Source organism: Ranitomeya imitator, chromosome 5, assembly GCF_032444005.1.
Source record: "Ranitomeya imitator isolate aRanImi1 chromosome 5, aRanImi1.pri, whole genome shotgun sequence".
Classification (NCBI taxonomy): domain Eukaryota; kingdom Metazoa; phylum Chordata; class Amphibia; order Anura; family Dendrobatidae; genus Ranitomeya; species Ranitomeya imitator.
This window is the reverse complement of record NC_091286.1, coordinates 398495503-398518330: the sequence shown is the minus strand read 5'-3', so window position 1 is coordinate 398518330 and position 22828 is coordinate 398495503. Positions and strand designations below refer to the sequence as shown.

The 22828-nt window shown below is 47.6% G+C and overlaps 1 protein-coding gene across 1 annotated transcript; it reads left to right on the top strand.

Annotated features, from left to right (window-relative positions):
* The first annotated feature begins 4636 nt into the window (after positions 1–4636).
* On the top strand, positions 4637–6157 carry LOC138637769 (300 kDa antigen AG231-like). The gene is made up of 2 exons (XM_069726687.1): positions 4637–4709; positions 5484–6157. The coding sequence occupies exons 1-2, from the start codon at positions 4637–4639 to the stop codon at positions 6155–6157; spliced, it is 747 nt and encodes a 248-aa protein (XP_069582788.1).
* Positions 6158–22828: the final 16671 nt, after the last annotated feature.

The following is a 22828-nucleotide window of genomic DNA, read 5'->3' as shown; positions in this document are numbered from 1 at the left end:
CATGGGCACATAGCCTAAAAGGAATTGATCACCCCCAAAATGCGTTTTAAATAAGGTCCAATTCCTATGTTATCAAATTAATCATTTGGACTGGAGAAACGTAGATTTTTTTTAAAAGATTTTTCACCCCCAAAAAGTTTGTATATGCAGTGCCCTTAATAAACACATGGTCAGTCACCCCCAAAATGCATTTTATATGGGCTATACAGTGTGGTAGGGGACTTGGCTAGCTGTTACTGGTACAGAAAAAATAACTTTTAGTGTATATTGAAATGAGGAGGTGTAACACTCCAGGTAACCGGTTGTTACAGTGGCATTGCTTTCCTCACGGGGAGAGTGATGTCATGCTTGGAAGCGAGGAAGGATCCCTTTGGCAGGAATTCAGCACATAGAACACCGTTTTGACTCCAGGCCAGAAGGGCGAGCTCTACACCCGACTTCAGGGGAGCTGCTCTCTCTGGTCGTGAGGAAGAGCCAGTTGCTAGGCATTTGGGGAGAGTTAGACAGTTGGTGAGAGGAGAGCGAGGAGTGAGGAAGGAAAGCTGGGGCAGTGCAGACTAGTGATGATTCTGCAGCTCCTGGGAAGTAAAAAGAGAGCAGAGCAACTTGTAAATAGACTGAAAAAAGGAAGGAGCAAAGGTGAAGTGAAGAGCTGGAGAGAGTAGTTGTGACTGAACTTCCTCCACGCTGAGCGTATATACCGGTAGCCCGAAGACCGAGGTTGTGGGGGTAACTTCATGCCCCATGGCAGAAACCGGCGGACAGCTAGATTTCAAGTTACCTGTTCACCATTTAGAATTGAGTCCTCAGTGGTTGATACCTTTCAATGGCTAACAGTTAGCCATTAAAAGGTATTAACCACTGAGGACTCTCAATTCTAAATATTTTTCTATCTACTGGCTAACACGGTACAAAGATATATTTCTTTTCTGTTCACCATTAACACCCGAGGACACAGTAACAGATAGAGCCCCGGGTCGTGATACAGATCCTGTAAAAAGCCTCTAGTTACCTGTCGTACAGGTTAGGGTCCTACCTAAAGGGGGACAGAGAGAACGTGAGGACATTGTGAGAGGCCTAAGGCAGTTAGGGACTACAACAACACAGCGCTAGAAGGAAGGCTTTCAACTCCACCTTGTTAGGGCGATTCCTGAGACGCTTCCAAGCCAGCCGGACCAACACCAGCACCTGTGATCAGGTACCCTGGACTGTGGCTGCCTGAATCATACAGTAAAGAGACTGCAACCCTGTGCCCTCTGTGTCTTTCTACACCACCTACCACCTGTCCCTAATACATCGGGAGCCCTGAGGACCCAGCTTCACCTGTGGGAAGCCATACCATCCCTGCTGCCATAACATCACCCCAGTGGACCCCTTTAAGCAGCGTCGGTCACCCCTGACCAAATATCACAGGTGGCGTTACAAACTTTTATTATTCAACTAACCCCTTTAAAGATCTTTCCTTTAACAAGGGAGCCCTGGTGGGCGTTCCAGAGGCTTCGGTGCTCCATTGGCGTGGCTAATTACAAACAGATGCACATACATGTTACAAATATACACAGCTTTAAAATGGAAAAATGGGAGAGGTAGAAAGTGGAGTATGCAGAAGCGGCCACTAAGCAATGTACAGTGTTGCTGTGTATTTCCTCGTGTTTCACTTTTATTCGACCACCTCTGCCAATGTAGATTTCAGCTTTGGAGTGGGGGTGCTGGCTGACAAGTGCCAGTAATCTCACATTAATTATCTATGCCATCTTCATCAGTAAAGTCCAGGACAACTTCTTGAACATTCAAGCAGGTGGTTATGTTTGCATGCAATTTCAGCTTTTGACCCCTTCACGACTTTTGACGTACATGTACGTCAAAAGTCGTGTTCCTGATTTTGATGCAGGCTCGCAACACTCGGCAGGTGGTGGCTGTGTGTTATAGCCAAGACCTGCCTCTAACAAGTGTGGGTGGCACCAAGTGATTGTTAACCTGTTAAATGCCGCTGTCAATCTCTGACAGCGGCATTTATCATGCACTGGCAAGGGGGCGTATCGTTCCACACTCCCATCAGCGCGTCCATGAATTGATGTGGGGTGCCAATGGGTTATCATGAGAGCCGGGGGTCTGCTCATGGCCCTGTGCCTGTCATTACGATTCTCCTGTGAAAGCCAGCCTGTGGCCGACGTTCATAGGAGATCATGATTTTAGCTATACAAAAATATAAAATACATTTTGTTAAATAAATTTCACATAATAACCTGGTTTAAGCAGTAGGTCATTTTCTGAAGACACGTTGGCTATGAAAACTAGCTTAGGCATTGGTAGCCTTGGTGAAAAATGATCGTTATGTTTTGTAACCTCAGAGGAGTTGCAGAAGGTGATTCATAACAATATCATTAGTACTGCTGAAAAAATGCAAGCACAAATAGCCCAGATCTGCCTAAAATAATTTGTTATAATGCATCAGAATACATGTGGTAAGCAGAGCATTTTCGCTGAACACAATCTAATCTATTTTTATTATTTCAATAATTCATTGGTTAAAAAAGGCAGCGCAGAATAAGCTCAGAACGTAATGCTGATAGAGGCCTGCACAAGTAGGAATGGTCGATACATCTATGTTCTGTCAGCAGCAGCAGCAGCGTTTCAGTGTTTATGGTTTTTGAATGAATCGGTGGAACTGTAATATCATGTGACTGACCGCGCGGGAGCTCCTAATTATACATTCTGCTCCGTACCAGGGGAAAGTTTGCTGTTCAGTATCTCATTCCTGGCAGATATTTGCAACAGAAAGAAAGCAATAAGATAGATGGGTTCTACAATCTGACATTAGCTGGCGCATCACTAGAGTCCTAAACCGGGCCTGTGCCGAATTAAAGAGGATCTCTCAGTTCTCCCAACATGTCCTTTTTAGTAAATACTTTGCACTGTATTCTTCCCCTGTTAATCCTCCAGTATGAATAAATTTACAACAGGTTCCAATCAAAGCTGTCAGCAGACTCGTACCCTAAGGCCGGACAACCCCTTTAATTTAACTTTGCCTTAAGATTCTGAGATGATAATCTGAATTTTATCTAATTGTAAAGCTAGCAGGGTTCTTGGTAATAATTATCATACATTGTTAGGTTGAATACAGTTATACAAAGTTTGGAAGCAAACTAAAATGAGTAAAATTAATGCAATAGTAATGCACCATGGAGCCTATTATACTTACTAAAAATGTCTTTAAAGTAACACATTAAATATCATATCTGTAAAGGGATCATCCATTCAGCTCTTCAGTTTCGCCTTTTGGCTTTTTCTTGGGGGAAAAACACATTGTGTATGAGTGATTTTTTTTTTCGTATTAACTCTAGTACAAAATATAACCACTTCCAATTTACACTTAACAAAATTATTAGACTGCATCCATAAATTGAAGTAAATCTTTAGCGGCAAGTTTCCAAAATCATTGAAATGTATTATTTTATTTAATTCCTTCATTGTATTCAGTTTATCGGTAAAATAACAGCATTAGTGATGGCGGTGTATTACTTAGTACAATTAGCAGAGTGGTGAATTGGGGACGCCAGAGAATGTGTAATGTAAGTGTAAGACTGGTAAGACTTAAATCATATTCATTATATATTGGACTAATTCCAGCTGCTTGTAAATGTGCATTTGCGAAACACAAAGGAAATTGGAAGCCTTGAAAATTACACCGGTGAAATAAATTATTAAAAGCAGGTATGGAAAGGAACTCCAGCAGAAGGCTCTGTTCTTTAATTTCCATTAAATTAATTAAATAGATGGCTTGGAGTGGTCTTGAATAGATTTTCCATCAGTTTCGTTTAGTACCTTTGGCACATTGTGGTGAATCCTGGGCCGCTTAGTGTTTCCTTAATTCTCAACACTGGCGTGAAACATATAGTCTGACCGAATATATTCAGTTTATAAAGTGCTAATTGTGCTAATTCAGAAAGATTATATTGTTATACTGTGTACTCAGTTGTACACTATACATATACGTAGTGCTCATTGCGTGAGGTTGCAGGACTCAAACCTGCAGTCTTTGAGAACACGTTCCTTTATTTTTCATTTATGGTGGACACCTTTCCAGACATTTGATATTGCTCCAACACAAGGATGTGTCACCTGATCTGTGCTGGCAAAACCTCGGGCAATATTAGTCAGAATGAATCAGCCAGGGATATTTGTTTCTGAAACACGCTGACGTTTAACTGATACTTTAAAGGGGTTTTCTTGTTCATCACTGTACGATCTATGGTGGTGCGACACTTAGCACCCCCGCCGATCAGATTCTCCTAGTGTTGGTGGCGGTCAGAAGAGGCTGCACAGCTCCTTCGACCATATAGCGGCCACGGCTGGGTACTGCACATCTGCCACCAATTCAAATCATTGGGATTTAAACATTTGACAAAACAGCAGGTTATGAGTAGACATGAGCGAATATCGTCGGCTCCCTCCTTATTCAGCTCGCTAGTAGAGCTTACTGAATAGCTGCTGCAGGAACCCAAATACCTGGAACGCTCCCGGTAATCAGGTGTCCGGTGCCACAGCTGCATGTGTAGCGGCTGTTTGAAGGTCACAACACACAGGCTCTCTAGCTCTCCATACATGTATTGTGACTGTCACACAGCTTTGACACATGCAGCTGCCGCACCGGACACTTGATTATCGGGAGCGCTCCAGGTATCTGGGTTCCTGCGGCAGCTTGTTCGGTAAGCGCTACAGCTTACCGAATAAGGAGGGAGCCAACGATGTTCGCTTATCTCTAGTTATGAGTATATTATGATTGTAAGTTGAAGTAACTAACTATCTAGACATGTTGCTTTAATTATTGAATACTACACAATTATCTAGAAGAGTATTAGTGCAAAAAAAATTTCATGTCAGCCTCAAATTTTTTTGTGACCGCACAAATATTTGTGTAGCAGAAACCCGTCCCTAGTAAGTAAATTACTGGGATTTCCATTTCAGCTTTGTAGTAGGAGTACCTATCAAGATAGCACTTCCAGACTAGAAATACCCATTTGAAAAGTGTATTTAGTGTTTTAGTAAATATTTGTATTCACAATGAAATAATTACGGAGTGGCTTTGCTTAGATCTCTGCATTGTTCTGTATGATATTCTACTTCAAAAGTCACATGAGTTGTTTCCATTCCTCTTGTTTATAGGGTACGTTCCTGCACATTCTGTCCCCTTAGAATTTGTTGTCATAATGTAGGTACACACTCCACTGGCAAAAAAAATGGTAACATCCAGTTGAATATTTGTTCAAACATTTTGAGGTTGAATTATGAAAAAATGTTTAAGCAAAAGATGATTCAGAATTGTTATTTCGCAGGGAATACAAGCATTTACTGAATCAGTCGTGGCAAAAGTGCTGACATTTCTGTAACTGGCCTATAATCTCAGTGTGCTATGCAGAAATCAATGTGCATGCTTAAGAAACAACCCATTTATATATGTAGTCTTTCTTAAATTAAAAAAGATGCCACCTCGCAGAAAGATGTCACCTCACAGAAAGATGTCACCACGCAGAAAGATGTCACCATGCAGAAAGATGTCACCATGCAGAAAGATGTCACCGTGCAGAAAGATATCACCACAGAGAAAGATGTCACCACGGAGAAAGATGTCACCACGCAGAAAGATGTCACCACGCAGAAAGATGTCACCATGCAGAAAGATGTCACCACGGAGAAAGATGTCACCACGGAGAAATATGTCACCTCGCAGAAAGATGTCACCACGCTGAAAGATGTCACCACGGAGAAGGATGTCACCATGGAGAAAGATGTCACCACGGAGAAAGATGTCACCACGGAGAAAGATGTCACCTCGCAGAAAGATGTCACCACGCAGAAAGATGTCACCACGCAGAAAGATGTCACCACGCAGAAAGTTGTCACCACGCAGAAAGATGTCGTCACCATGCAGAAAGATATCACCGTGCAGAAAGATATCACCACGGAGAAAGATGTCACCACGCAGAAAGATGTCACCATGCAGAAGGATGACACCATGCAGAAAGATGTCCCCATTCAGAAAGATATCACCGTGCAGAAAGATATCACCATGGAGAAAGATGTAACTCAACAGCCAACTACTCAAATTCATCTCACTTTTGGTGCATTTAAGGTTTATTATCAAGATGTCTTTTGAAGAGCACACAGCTTTCCAGTCTTTCACTTGGTTTGTGGCAAGGTGGCCACTCCTCCATGAGTGACAGTTCTGGTGAGCAGCAGACCTGTAGGAATAGTAGAACTATAAAGTTCAGTATAAGATCTGCTGTAACACATTCAGTCATCGTTGGTTTGTTCTCGAGTGTACACTGCTATCATTGTATTATTAGCAACAACAGTACATATGAACAAACACACAGCTTCAGCCAGCAAGAGCGATGATTAGGAGACCTTCTGTAAAGTAGCCACAAAAACCTCATTGACATATTATTGTCAGCAAATAGGGCTATAATTAGACCATCCAAATAGAAAGAAAGGGAGGTACCCACTCTAGAATATATATATATATATATATATATATATATATATATATATATACACAAGGAGAAACAAGAGCTTTTAGGTACAGTAAGTAAAAAAACATAATTTATTGAAAGTTCACATAGACTATTAAATACACAAATCACCATCAGAAAAACACATATAAAGTGAAACATTTGCAGGAAGAAAGCAGAGATACCAGGAAACCACCAGTTCTACCTGTCCGATTGTGCATGAGAATAAATCTTTCTCTAAAGTGCTTGTGCAAATGGGATATAGCACTGGCAGGCTTGCCTCCCTCAAAAACTATGTAAAGTAACCCAGGCCAAACAGAACCTCCGGGAGAAACAAGCACTTACCGCGGAAAGAGACTAGAGGACCCTGGGCCTGGGGTTAGGAGACCCCAACGCGCGTTTTGCGTGTCCAATGCACCGTTTTTTCAAGGGGAATGAGGAATTATAGCAGCAAGGACCTTTTATGGTCACATGGTGGGTCACATGGTGTCTTAGAGGCCAATAGCAGTGGCTATAGGTGGCGCATGCGCACCGCACATCTCAGGTCCTGGAGGTACAACAGAGCGTCATGCGTTACTGCGCACGCGCGGGGAGAGAGAAAAAGTCCCCGGGAGTGCGAGCAAGACAGAAAGACGTGCCGCTGTCCACCAGCGATCAAGAGCGGCAGCTCGCATGCGCACAACCACTGCATCAGCAACACAGAATCTAAGTAGCCATTCTACCATCTATTAGCATCACTGTTATGTAGGCAATCCAGTGACACAGTGTGCCAGCAATCAGAGCACATACAGTGATTTGATAATAACCCAAAAACAATAGAACGAGCTCTGAGACGTGGAATCTCTGTAGACCGCAATACCTGAACCTATCCTAAACACAACTAAAGGCAGCTGTGGATTGCGCCTGTCACTACCTATGCAACTCGGCACAGCCTGAGGAGCTGACTAGCCTGAAGATAGAAAAACAAGCCTGACTTGCCTCAGAGAAATACCCCAAAGGAAAAGGCAGCCCCCCACATATAATGACTGTTAGCAAGATGAAAAGACAAACGTAGGGATGAAATAGATTCAGCAAAGTGAGGCCCGATATTCTAGATAGAGCAAGGATAGCAAAGAGAACTTTGCAGTCTACAAAAAACCCTAAAGCAAAAAACCACGCAAAGGGGGCAAAAAGACCCACCGTGCCGAACTAACGGCACGGCAGTGCACCCTTTGCGTCTCAGAGCTTCCAGCAAAAACGAATAGACAAGCTGGACAGAAAAAGTAGCAACAAAAGCAAAGAAACACTTATCTAAGCAGAGCAGCAGGCCACAGGAAAGATCCAGAAGCTCAGGACCAACACTGGAACATTGACAAGGAGGAAGGAAGACAGAATCAGGTGGAGTTAAATAACAAAGCAGCCAACGAGCTCACCAGAACACCTGAGGGAGGAAGCTCAGAAGCTGCAGTACCACTTGTGACCACAGGAGTGAATTCAGCCACAGAATTCACAACAGTACCCCCCCCCCTTGAGGAGGGGTCACTGTTCTGCCCATCTTAATGTGCAAAGAGTTAATTATCATGTTATTCAAGTTGTGGCCACTGGAGGTCATCAGTTGCCTACTTTTCATGTTGTTTACCAACCTTTCCCTCCTAAGAGCAATGTCTTATGGGTTAGTTCCGCCCACATTCTTCTTGTGAAGACAAGCTTCAGTAGCCATTTTTCCTGAGATCTGCAGAGAGGCACACGTGCTCCTGTCTCGCTTACTTTCTTACCCCTGTCCTAACGGATCTCGGTACGTTTATAAAGGTTTAATGCATCTTATGTTTGTGTTAGTATTTAAGCCTTATGCAGCTCCTATAGTCAGATATAGTTAGGCAGATGTGCTTTGCAGCTTGCAGTTAGGTTCAGGTGTACTCTGCATGTAGATAGATGCATTCTTGTATAGAATAGGGCAGTGCTGTTAGAATTACTGTGTAATGCACTCTGTATAATTCTTGCTGTAATGTCCCAGTTATTTATGTGATTGCACCCTGTATGTGCATATACTGAAATGCTGTTATTCTTTAGTTTTTCACCAGTCATCCACTATGATCAGTCATCCACTATGATTATTCACTGAACATCCACTTTGTACATCAACATCATTCACTATTCGATCATCTACTATGAATACTGTCCACCATTGTTGTTCAACGTTATAGTTTTGGTTATCATCACCCTAATAAATAAGACTTAAGCATCAACACAGTCTGTTTACTGGGATGTGGATGAAGGTTTAGCCGTATGTAGGAATCCACACAGCATCCTACCTGGAGGAAGACAGAACAGTGAAAAACGAGACCGACAGTCGCAGGCGGTGATTGTAAAGTAAGAACAGATTAGCTGCCTTCAGTGAAACTGATAGCCGGTCGCAGGCTGTAGTTGTTCAGACTGTACGGAACCGCTAACACCCACACTGCTCCGCATTCGGGTATCACAGCAGCCGCCATACAGCCGCGGGACTATACTGCAGCCCGCCAAGAGGAGCTACATCATTCCCGCCACGCGGAAGCTCACCGCACCTAGACTCAGTTTCCCGCCAAAACAGTCAGCAGTACGCAGCTAAGCGCACAATGTCTCGAAACAGCACATCCTCACTCAAGACGAGGTCACGAGCAAGCTCTAACAGGTCATCAATAGCAGAGCTGGCTGCTGTCGCTCGTGCTGAAGCTGAAGCAGCCAAAGCGAGGTCCTCCTTTGCCGAGAAAGAAATGCATCTAAAGCTGAGACAAGCAGAGCATGAGGCAGAAAAGGTACGTTTGCAGGCAGAACAAACTGCACGCCTGCAAGCCGAAACCATTTGCGGGCAGAGCATGAAGCAGAAGGTGGGTGCCTGCAAGTGTCTCTAGAAAGACTTATGGTAGACAAAGAGGCAGCAGCTGCAATAGCTAAGGCAGAGTACTTGGAAGCCATGAAGGATCCTGATTATGAGAGACGCAGCAACGTTCTTGGAACAGATCTAGAGCAGCAAGATCCAGCTCAGCGCGTCGCAGAGTACGTTCATCGACACTCCAGCATGGACAACACCCTCGACAGACTACAACGATCAGCCTACGCCGATTATCATCGATCCAACCCCGAACTTCACTACTACAACAAGAAGACGTCCAACACAGAGGAGTCAACCACAGCTACCGTTCCACTGAGAAGAAGGTACAGCTCCCACCTCACCTTAAAGAGCCATCTTCTTCACCAGAAAGGTACTATGCAGACTTTCCGAAGCCAAGAGCGTCTCACAGGTATGGTGACGCACCACACACTAGACATGGCTATAACATACCGGCTCGTACCAACACTGATCAAGCCACCATAGACTTGGCAAAGTTCTTTGCCCGCCGAGAACTGGTAACAAAAGGACTTGTAAAGTTCACTGACAAAGCCGAAAACTACAGGTCGTGGCGAGCTTCGTTCCAGAACGCCATTCAGGGACTGGACCTTTCTAGTAGTGAGGAGTTAGATCTCCTGGTAAAGTGGCTTGGAACTGAATCGGTCGAGCATGCTAAAAGACTAAGAGACATTAACATAGAATACCCACACATAGGTTTACGTAAAGTGTGGGAAAGACTTGACGAATGCTATGGGTCCGTAGAAGTAATAGAGAATGCTTTATTCAAAAGAATTGATGATTTCCCTAAGATAGGGCCCAAGGGTTATCAAAGACTTAGAGAATTGAATGATTTATTGATAGAGTTACAGGTCGCCCAGAAGGAAGGTCACTTGGCTGGATTGGCATTCTTAGACACTGCTAGGGGTGTCAATCCAATAGTACAAAAACTTCCTTACAATCTTCAAGAAAGGTGGATTATACATGGTTCACGGTATAAACAAATTCATAACGTACCATTCCCTCCTTTTGCTGTATTTGTTGAGTTTGTCACCCAGCAAGCCAAGATCAGAAATGACCCTAGTTTTGATTTCACTCTGTCATGTTCCACTACCCCTGGTGTCAAACCCAGTAAGACACCCGTGGCAGTCCATAAAACTGATATTGATTCCACAGGTCCTCCACACAAGACAACTAAGCCCCCTACGGAAGAGAGCAAACCTCAGGATGTCAGTAAGCAGTGTCCTCTACACAGGAAACCACATCCTCTACTAAAGTGCAGAGCCTTCAGGGAGAAGACTTTAGAGGATCGCAAAGGTTTCCTCAAGGAAAACAACATCTGCTTCAAATGCTGTGCTACGACCTCTCACTTCGCCAGGAACTGTGGAGCTAGCGTGAAATGTGCAGAATGCAGCAGCACGGATCACAATACAGCCTTGCATCCTGGACCACCTCCAGGAGTGTTGTCACAAACAGAGGAGCACGATGAGAAACAGAAGAACACCGACGAAGACACCCCTGCGGTCACCTCTCAATGTACGGAGATCTGTAAGGGACTCAAGGGAGGAAGATCCTGCTCAAAAATCTGCCTTGTCCGAGTCTATCCAACAGGCCACAGAGACAAAGCGCTCAAGATATATGCAATCCTAGATGATCAAAGTAATAGGTCTTTAGCCAGGTCCATCTTCTTTGACAACTTCAGCATTGTAGGCCCCGGTTCTCCCTACTCCCTTAGGACATGTTCAGGTACCGTCGAGACGGCGGGGAGGAAAGCAACCGGATACAAAGTGGAGTCCATGGATGGCCAGACCTGTCTGTCACTACCGACCATCCTGGAGTGCAACCAGATTCCTGACAACAGGTCTGAGATACCGTCACCAGAGGTGGCAACGTATCACCCCCACCTGAAGCGTATAGCCCACCTGATACCTAAGTTGGAACCAGAAGCGCCAATAGCTTTACTTCTGGGAAGAGATATTCTACGAGTCCACAAGACTAGAGAATATATCAACGGCTCACTGAATGCTCCATACGCGCAGAGGCAAGACCTTGGATGGGTCATTGTAGGAGATGTCTGTCTAGGAGGAGCACACAAGCCGGTCTCAGTCAACAGTATGCTTACCAGCACACTAGAAAATGGACATCCATCTCTCTTCCAGCCGTGTCACAATAGTCTGCTGGTAAAGGAACTACCGAGCAGCACTCCCCTACCTTGCCCTTTCTCAGTTCCTATCAACGAAGACCACGCCTGTGAAGTTGAACAAGACCACATAGGATGTACAGTCTTCCACAGGACAAAGGAAGACAACAAGGTAGCGATGTCTATAGAAGACAAGATATTCCTGGACATCATGGACGAACAAATGGTCAAGGATACGGCAAATAGTTGGATCGCACCTCTACCATTTCGACCTCAGAGGAGACGCCTACCCAACAACAAGGAATTGGTCTACAGCAGATTCATCTCCCTAAGACACAAGCTTCAGAAGTCACCTGAGACGAAGGAACATTTCTTCACCTTCATGGGAAAGATATTCCAGAACAACCACGCAGAGATTGCACCTGCACTTCGACACGGAGAGGAGTGTTGGTACCTGCCCATCTTCGGAGTGTACCATCCTAAGAAGCCAGGTCAAATTAGAGTGGTATTCGACCCAAGTGCCAAATGCGAAGACGTGTCATTGAATGATGTCTTACTGTCGGGCCCAGACCTCAACAACAGACTTCTGGAAGTATTACTCTGTTTCCGTAGAGATTCAGTGGAATTTATGGCCGACATACAACAGATGTTCCACTGTTTTCTCGTCAAAGAGGAACACAGAAACTACCTGTGGTTCTTCTGGTACCGTGACAACGACCCGGACGAAGACATCGCAGAGTACCGGATGCGGGTACACATCTTTGGGAACAGTCCTTCCCCAGAGGTCGCAATCTACGGCCTCCGACATTCTGCCAAAAAGGGTGAAGAAGAGTATGGCTCGGACGTCAGGTCCTTTGTGGAAAAGGATTTTTACGTGGATGACTGTTTGAAGTCCACACCGACAAGTCTACTAAAGAGGACTCGTGACATGCTCGCTCAGTCTAACCTAAGGTTACACAAGATTTCTTCCAACAGCCGAGAGTTGATGGAAGCCTTTCCCTCTGAAGACTATTCCAGCGATCTAAAGGATTTAGACCTCAGCATCGACCCCCTTCCTATGCAGCGGAGCCTTGGATTGCTGTGGGACCTGAAGACAGATACCTTCACCTTTCAGATCAGCAAGGATGAGAAACCCTTCACGCGCAGAGGAGTTCTTTCCTTCGTGAATAGTTTATACGACCCCTTGGGTTTCGTAGCTCCAGTAACCATCCAAGGAAAGCTGATGCTCAGGGACTTCACCCAAGACACTACTGGTTGGGATGATCCACTTCCAGCGGGAAAGGCTGACCTGTGGGCAGAGTGGAGGAAGTCTCTTGAAGCCCTGACCAACCTTCGTGTGAAACGACCGTATGCTCCTGTGCCATCCACAGAGGTCAAAACGCAAACACTTTGTATTTTCTGTGATGCATCAGTCAAAGCGATTGCAGCAGTAGCGTACCTCAAATCCACAGACGTAAGCGGACAATGCCATATCGGGTTCGTTATGAGCCAGACGAAATTGGCGCCACTTCGTGAACACACGATACCCAGACTGGAACTCTGTGCTGCTGTCCTCGCAGTTGAGTTGGCCGAGCTGGTCTCGGATGCGATGGGCCTGAAGATCGGGGATGCAGAGTTCTACACCGATAGCAAGGTGGTACTGGGGTACATCTGTAACGAGACACGACGCTTCTACGTCTACGTCATCAACTGGGTACTTCGGGTAAGAAGATCCACCGACCCTAATCAGTGGCACTACGTACCTACTCATCACAATCCTGCGGACCACGCGACTAGATCCGTTGCACCCAGTCATCTGAAGGACACTTCATGGTTCACAGGTCCTACCTCTTTGTGCCGTTCGATGTCCCAGATCAACAGGCCTGAAACTTTCGAACTAGTGGGTCCAGACACAGACGAAGATATCCGACCTCAAGTGTCTGCTCTACATACAGAGATTTCAAGCTGCCACCTCGAATCTCACCGGTTCAGCAGGTTCTCCACCTGGAAGTCACTTGTTCGAGCTATAGCTTGTCTATTTCTTGTAACCCAGTCCTACAAGACAGCACGTTCTAGTGATTCTGGAGATCCATCCATCCTTACTCCTGCAATGTTACTCACACAGAAAACCTGTGTCCCGAAAGCTCCACTCAGAGAATTCAATGACAAAGACCTCTACAGACGACAATGGAGGCAAGTACAAAGCGTGTCCAACGTCTTCTGGAATAGATGGAGGAAACAGTATCTCTCCACTCTGCAAAGCAGGACAAAGTGGCAGAAAGACAGCTCAAACATTCAATCTGGCGATGTTGTACTCGTCAAAGACAGTTAGCCACTCGGCCTAGTCATTAAGACCCTGCCCAGTAAAGATGGGAAAGTGCGGAAAGTAGAGGTCAGAGTGTGCAAGCTTGGAGAAAACAAACTGTTCCTCAGACCCGTTACCGAGCTTGTATTATTATTTTCCCCAAAAGAACCTAATTGTGGCATCTGTTGACGCCAAGCGGGGAGTGTTCTGCCCATCTTAATGTGCAAAGAGTTAATTATCATGTTATTCAAGTTGTGGCCACTGGAGGTCATCAGTTGCCTACTTTTCATGTTGTTTACCAACCTTTCCCTCCTAAGAGCAATGTCTTATGGGTTAGTTCTGCCCACATTCTTCTTGTGAAGACAAGCTTCAGTAGCCATTTTTCCTGAGATCTGCAGAGAGGCACACGTGCTCCTGTCTCGCTTACTTTCTTACCCCTGTCCTAACGGATCTCGGTACGTTTATAAAGGTTTAATGCATCTTATGTTTGTGTTAGTATTTAAGCCTTATGCAGCTCCTATAGTCAGATATAGTTAGGCAGATGTGCTTTGCAGCTTGCAGTTAGGTTCAGGTGTACTCTGCATGTAGATAGATGCATTCTTGTATAGAATAGGGCAGTGCTGTTAGAATTACTGTGTAATGCACTCTATATAATTCTTGCTGTAATGTCCCAGTTATTTATGTGATTGCACCCTGTATGTGCATATACTGAAATGCTGTTATTCTTTACAGTTTTTCACCAGTCATCCACTATGATCAGTCATCCACTATGATTATTCACTGAACATCCACTTTGTACATCAACATCATTCACTATTCGATCATCTACTATGAATACTGTCCACCATTGTTGTTCAATGTTATAGTTTTGGTTATCATCACCCTAATAAATAAGACTTAAGCATCAACACAGTCTGTTTACTGGGATGTGGATGAAGGTTTAGCCGTATGTTGGAATCCACACAGCATCCTACGTGGAGGAAGACAGAACAGTCACCGAACCCTCACCAGAGCCCCCAGGCCGACCAGGATGAGCCACATGAAAGGCACGAACAAGATCTGGAGCATGGACATCAGAGGCAAAAACCCAGGAATTATCTTCCTGAGCATAACCCTTCCATTTAACCAGATACTGGAGTTTCCGTCTAGAAACACGAGAATCCAAAATTTTCTCCACAATATACTCCAATTCCCCCTCCACCAAAACCGGGGCAGGAGGTTCATCAGATGGAACCATAGGTGCCACGTATCTCCGCAACAACGACCTATGGAATACATTATGTATGGAAAAGGAGTCTGGGAGGGTCAGACGAAAAGACACAGGATTGAGAATCTCAGAAATCCTATACGGACCAATAAAACGAGGTTTAAATTTAGGAGAGGAAACCTTCATAGGAATATGAAGAGAAGATAACCAAACCAGATCCCCAACACGAAGTCGGGGACCCACACGGCGTCTGCGATTAGCGAAAAGTTGAGCCTTCTCCTGGGACAAGGCCAAATTGTCCACTACCTGAGTCCAGATCTGCTGCAACCTGTCCACCACAGAATCCACACCAGGACAGTCCGAAGACTCAACCTGTCCTGAAGAGAAACGAGGATGGAACCCAGAATTGCAGAAAAATGGAGAGACCAAGGTAGCCGAGCTGGCCCGATTATTAAGGGCGAACTCAGCCAATGGCAAAAAGGACACCCAATCATCCTGGTCTGCAGAAACAAAACATCTCAGATATGTCTCCAAGGTCTGATTGGTTCGTTCGGTCTGGCCATTAGTCTGAGGATGGAAAGCCGAGGAAAAAGACAGGTCAATGCCCATCCTGCCACAAAAGGCTCGCCAAAACCTCGAAACAAACTGGGAACCTCTGTCAGAAACAATATTCTCAGGAATGCCATGCAAACGAACCACATGCTGGAAGAACAAAGGCACCAAATCAGAGGAGGAAGGCAATTTAACCAAGGGCACAAGATGGACCATTTTAGAAAAGCGATCACAGACCACCCAAATGACTGACATCTTTTGAGAAACGGGAAGGTCAGAAATGAAATCCATCGAAATATGTGTCCAAGGCCTCTTTGGGACCGGCAAGGGCAAAAGCAACCCACTGGCACGAGAACAGCAGGGCTTAGCCCTAGCACAAATCCCACAGGACTGCACAAAAGTACGTACATCCCGTGACAGAGATGGCCACCAGAAGGATCTAGCCACTAACTCTCTGGTACCAAATATTCCAGGATGACCAGCCAACACCGAACAATGAAGTTCAGAGATAACTTTAGTAGTCCACCTATCAGGGACGAACAGTTTCTCCGCCGGACAACGATCAGGTTTATTCGCCTGAAATTTTTGCAACACTCGCCGCAAATCAGGGGAGATGGCAGACACAATGACTCCTTCCTTGAGGATACTCGCCGGCTCAGATGAACCCGGAGAGTCGGGCACAAAACTCCTAGACAGAGCATCCGCCTTCACATTTTTAGAGCCCGGAAGGTACGAAATCACAAAATCGAAGCGGGCAAAAAACAACGACCAACGGGCCTGTCTAGGATTCAAGCGCTTGGCAGACTCGAGATAAGTAAGGTTCTTATGATCAGTCAATACCACCACGCGATGCTTAGCTCCTTCAAGCCAATGACGCCATTCCTCGAATGCCCATTTCATGGCCAGCAACTCTCGGTTGCCCACATCATAATTACGCTCAGCAGCCGAAAACTTCCTGGAAAAGAAAGCACATGGTTTCAACACTGAGCAACCAGAACCTCTCTGTGACAAAACCGCCCCTGCTCCAATCTCAGAAGCATCAACCTCGACCTGGAACGGAAGAGAAACATCTGGTTGACACAACACAGGGGCAGAACAAAAACGATGCTTCAACTCCTGAAAAGCTTCCACAGCAGCAGAAGACCAATTAACCAAATCAGCACCCTTCTTGGTCAAATCGGTCAATGGTTTGGCAATGCTAGAAAAATTACAGATGAAGCGACGATAAAAATTAGCAAAGCCCAGGAATTTTTGCAGACTTTTCAGAGATGTCGGCTGAGTCCAATCCTGGATGGCTTGGACCTTAACCGGATCCATCTCGATAGTAGAAGGGGAAAAGATGAACCCCAAAAATGAAACTTTCTGCACACCGAAGAGACACTTTGATCCCTTCACAAACAAAGAATTAGCACGCAGGACCTGGAAAACCATTCTGACCTGCTTCACATGAGAGTCCCAATCATCTGAGAAGATCAAAATGTCATCCAAGTATGGACTCCGCCCCCTGAGCTCATACCATGAGGCTGTAGAGTGTGAAGCTCCAGGGAAAACATCCAAACCCGGCAAAAATCCAACGAAATCTGGGCCATCCAGCCACAAAAACACATAAGATCGGTCCAAGATATAGTCTGGCACACATCCAGACCCATATTTTTCATTTTGGAGGCATTTTTTATTTGAGGCCTACATTACAATCACAAGGCCTGGACCTAAATTTACTCAGCCGGCCGGCTGCAGCACCACCTCAGTGTCATCGCACTTCTCCTGATACTGCGAGGCTCCTTCGGGCCCAAGACAAAGCCGAAGAGAGACAGAACCACAAGACCCCCCTGATTCCAGGTCCGCCGTGACAGGGTGAGACTACAGCGGCAGAGCCACCATTGAAGCTTCCCCCCCCTCCCTCCCGACACCCGGTGGCGGCGAGCGAGTGCTCTAAGGCCCGTAATACAGAATCACGAGCGAGGAGAGGCGGCGGTGAAGCTCCGGTCGCTGACCGTGCTGCGGCGGAACCCGGCGAGATAGCGACAACTGCTGCAGAGCCACCACTGGGCCGCCGCAGAGGTGCCTCCCCCCCCTCATCCTTCACGGCGCCCGGCTAAGGAGCAGGGGTCTAAGCCCGCAGCCCACATCAAGACCGGGCACAGTGAAGCAGCGGCGGAGGGATCAACAAACTACAGGCCGAGTAAGGAGAGGCAGCGGCGCAGCCCCGGTCACCGGCTCTGCTACAGCGGGGCTCGGCGGGATCGCGGCAACCACAGCAGAGCCGCCGCTGAGTAGCCGCAGAAGCGCCGCCCCCCCTGCATCCTCCACAGCACCCGGCCACGGAGCGGGTGTCTAAGCCCACAGCGCACAGCAAGACTGGGCACAAGGAAGGGACCGCAGCAGTATCAAGCAGCAGAACTACTGCCAACAGACCTGACGGGGAAATCTCCTTAAGACCCTGACAGGAGCAGGAGCTTCATCCGGTTCCCTGCTTCACCAGAACCCCCGGACACCGTAACACAGCGGCAGCGCAGGATCTGTATAAGGAGATGGGCAGCACGGTGGCGCAGTGGATAGCACAGCAGCCTTGCAGCGCTGGAGTCCTGGGTTCTAATCCCACCTTGGACAACATCTGCAAAGAGTTTGTATGTTCTCTCCGTGTTTGCGTGGGTTTCCTCCGGGCACTCCGGTTTCCTCCCACATTCCAAAGACATACTGATAGGGAATTAAGATTGTGAGCCCCATCGGGGACAGCGATGATAATGTGTGCAAACTGTAAAGCGCTGCGTAATATGTTAGCGCTATATAAAAATAAAGATTATTATTATTATTATAAGGAGCTTCTCTCAGCACTAAGAAGAGAAGCACAGTCACAGACACGTCCAGAGACATCCGGATAGGAGGTAAGTGATCCTCCTCCTCCTGTTCCCAGCTCCCGGCCACTCTCCTCACATAAGAAAGCAGCTGCAGAACTGCACAGGCAGCAGCCTTTTAATAGCAGCGCTCCCACCAGTACAGTAGCCGTAGCAACCGCTACGCTATTTGCGCCCCACGACCACATTCACAGCGCTCCAGCGCTCTTGTCCCCCTTAGACCTATTCTCGACGCACCAACGCCAATACCCTACCGCTACAGCGTCACAATTATAGCGCATAGAAGGACTCATTCACTACGCTCTGGCGTAACATTCCCAGCTACTCCTGCGCGCCTCAGTCATACCTATGACGTCCTAGCACCATTCTTTACCGCCACAGCGTCCCTATCATAGCGCACGGAAAGACCTAATCCTTACTCATAGGAGCAAGTGCAATAATAAACAAGAAAGAGACTTATTTATAAACATTGACTCAGATTGAAAGCACCCTAATATATAGTAACTAGTGTTGAGCGATACCTTCCGATATCGGAAAGTATCGGTATCGGTTTGGATCGGCCGATATTCAAAAAATATCGGATATCGCCGATACCGATACCCGATCCCAATGCAAGTCAATGGGACCAAAATATCGGAATTAAAATAAACCCTTTCTTTCCTTGTAGGTTCATTCTACCTGAAGGAAAACAACTAAGAATAATGTAGGATGTATGGGGGAGGTGGCGGAGACATTAAAGGCAATGAGGATTAGTCCAATCAAATAGAATAGCATGTTTTTTTTTTTTTTTTAAAGACGTTCGGATTGAAAAAGATATTGAGTATGTAAATTTTTTTTATTTTGTCAGATATTGATGTTTCACTATTCCACGCCCTTCCCCTTCTTTTTTTTCTTTTTTTTTTTTCTTTTCCCACACTTTCATCTTCATCATCATCAGCATCCTTGACATCAACTTCTTCACCTTATTCATCTTCTTCTTCATCTTCTACCTATTTTTTTTTTTTATTACATTCTTCATATTCATTTTCTTCAACTATTATTATTCTTCCTATTCTACATATTCTTTTTATTCCACTGTTATTATTCTTCCTATTCTACTTCTTCATCATATTCTCATTTGTGACAGGCATTCCCGTAGTTGTTATCTATAAAAGTTGGAAGATTACACCTTCCGTTCTGCCAGTCACAAAAGTTACATTTGTCCGCGTTCAGTTTGGCCTGCAGCATCAGGCTTTATCCAGGGGCACCACGAGGAGGAACGGACTCACCCCCATACACTGCTTAGTCTTCTTCTGCATATAATTTAGATAATATCTTTTGCTCTGATATTAAGTCTTATGCTTAATGTTCTTCTGCTCTTTGTTCTGCAGCCTCTTGTTCTTCTGCTTCTCGGTCTTCCATGTTGTCGTCTCCAGGGTCTTCGTCTCCAGTGTCGTCATCTCCGCCGTCGTCGTCTCAGCCGTCGTCGTCTCCGCCGTCGTCGTCGTCGTCGTCATCGGGGTGGTCTTCCGGGTCGTCGTCATCGGGGTGGTCTTCCGGGTTGTCGACGTTAGGGTCTTCAACTTGGAAATGTAGCAGAAGGTACAAGAAGGCTGAGAAAATGCCAAGAACCAGCTGATGGAACTGGAACTCGGATGGCTACCCGAAGGTTCAAGAGCCTATGGAACTACCGAGGACCAGCTGACGTTACTGGAACCCGGTTACTAAGCAGGAGGTACCCGTGCTAAAAAGCACTACCAAGGACCGCCTGACGTTGGCGGAACTCGGATACCCAGAAGGAGGCACCTAAGCCAAAGGCTCTGCCCGGAACCAGATGACGTTACTGGAACCAGGATGGGGAGCAGAAGGTACAAGAGCAAAAGACACTGCCGAGAACCAGCTGACGGTACTGGAACCCGGATGGGTAGCCGAATGTCCAAGAGCCAATGGAACTACCAAGGACCAGCTGACGTTACTGGAACCCGGTTACTAAGCAGGAGGTACCCGTGCCTGAAAGCACTACCAAGGACCACCTGACATTGGTGGAACTTGGATACCCAGAAGGAGGCACCTAAGCCAAAGGCTCTGCCCGGAACCAGCTGACGGTACTGGAACCAGGATGGGGAGCAGAAGGTACAAGAGCAAAAGACACTGCCGAGAACCAGCTGACGGTGCTGGAACCAGGTGGTGGACCCCAAGGCCCACAGGAGAGGAGAGAACAGCTAGGCCGCGAGGCAGCCGCAGTTACCGAACCCCAACAGTCCTACAGGGGGAGCTGGGCCTACTGGCACTACAGAACCAGCCTTGACTACCAGTTCACGCAGCCCACATAGGAAGCTCCTAAACTGGAGGCACCCTGGAGTTGGCTAACTCGACCGCCCCACGACGGGGCAAGCATAGGCGTCTCAGTGAAGTTGACACAACCCGGAAACAGCTGACGGTGCTGAAACCAGGCTTGGCACGAGGGAGTACCTGTGACAAGAACACTGCCGAGAACCAGCTGGCGGTGCTGGAACCCGGATGCGTTGCCCCAGTGTGCAAGAGCCAATGGCACGACCGAGGACCAGCTGACGGTGCTGGAACCCGGTTACTAAGCTGTAGGTGCCCGCGCTTAAAAGCACTACCAAGGACCGCCTGGCGTTGGCGGAACTCGGATACCCAGGAGGAGGCACCTAAGCCAAAGGCTCGGCCCGGAACCAGCTGACGGTGCTGGAACCAGGTGGTGGACCCCAAGGCCCACAGGAGAGGAGAGAACAGCTAGGCCGCGAGGCAGCCGCAGTTACCGAACCCCAACAGTCCTACAGGGGGAGCTGGGCCTACTGGCACTACAGAACCAGCCTTGACTACCAGTTCACGCAGCCCACATAGGAAGCTCCTAAACTGGAGGCACCCTGGAGTTGGCTAACTCGACCGCCCCACGACGGGGCAAGCATAGGCGTCTCAGTGAAGTTGACACAACCCGGAAACAGCTGACGGTGCTGAAACCAGGCTTGGCACGAGGGAGTACCTGTGACAAGAACACTGCCGAGAACCAGCTGGCGGTGCTGGAACCCGGATGCGTTGCCCCAGTGTGCAAGAGCCAATGGCACGACCGAGGACCAGCTGACGGTGCTGGAACCCGGTTGCTAAGCTGTAGGTGCCCGCGCTTAAAAGCACTACCAAGGACCGCCTGGCGTTGGCGGAACACGGATACCCAGGAGGAGGCACCTAAGCCAAAGGCTCGGCCCGGAACCAGCTGACGGTGCTGGAACCAGGTGGTGGACCCCAAGGCCCACAGGAGAGGAGAGAACAGCTAGGCCGCGAGGCAGCCGCAGTTACCGAACCCCAACAGTCCTACAGGGGGAGCTGGGCCTACTGGCACTACAGAACCAGCCTTGACTACCAGTTCACGCAGCCCACATAGGAAGCTCCTAAACTGGAGGCACCCTGGAGTTGGCTAACTCGACCGCCCCACGACGGGGCAAGCATAGGCGTCTCAGTGAAGTTGACACAACCCGGAAACAGCTGACGGTGCTGAAACCAGGCTTGGCACGAGGGAGTACCTGTGACAAGAACACTGCCGAGAACCAGCTGGCGGTGCTGGAACCCGGATGCGTTGCCCCAGTGTGCAAGAGCCAATGGCACGACCGAGGACCAGCTGACGGTGCTGGAACCCGGTTACTAAGCTGTAGGTGCCCGCGCTTAAAAGCACTACCAAGGACCGCCTGGCGTTGGCGGAACTCGGATACCCAGGAGGAGGCACCTAAGCCAAAGGCTCGGCCCGGAACCAGCTGACGGTGCTGGAACCAGGTGGTGGACCCCAAGGCCCACAGGAGAGGAGAGAACAGCTAGGCCGCGAGGCAGCCGCAGTTACCGAACCCCAACAGTCCTACAGGGGGAGCTGGGCCTACTGGCACTACAGAACCAGCCTTGACTACCAGTTCACGCAGCCCACATAGGAAGCTCCTAAACTGGAGGCACCCTGGAGTTGGCTAACTCGACCGCCCCACGACGGGGCAAGCATAGGCGTCTCAGTGAAGTTGACACAACCCGGAAACAGCTGACGGTGCTGAAACCAGGCTTGGCACGAGGGAGTACCTGTGACAAGAACACTGCCGAGAACCAGCTGGCGGTGCTGGAACCCGGATGCGTTGCCCCAGTGTGCAAGAGCCAATGGCACGACCGAGGACCAGCTGACGGTGCTGGAACCCGGTTGCTAAGCTGTAGGTGCCCGCGCTTAAAAGCACTACCAAGGACCGCCTGGCGTTGGCGGAACACGGATACCCAGGAGGAGGCACCTAAGCCAAAGGCTCGGCCCGGAACCAGCTGACGGTGCTGGAACCAGGTGGTGGACCCCAAGGCCCACAGGAGAGGAGAGAACAGCTAGGCCGCGAGGCAGCCGCAGTTACCGAACCCCAACAGTCCTACAGGGGGAGCTGGGCCTACTGGCACTACAGAACCAGCCTTGACTACCA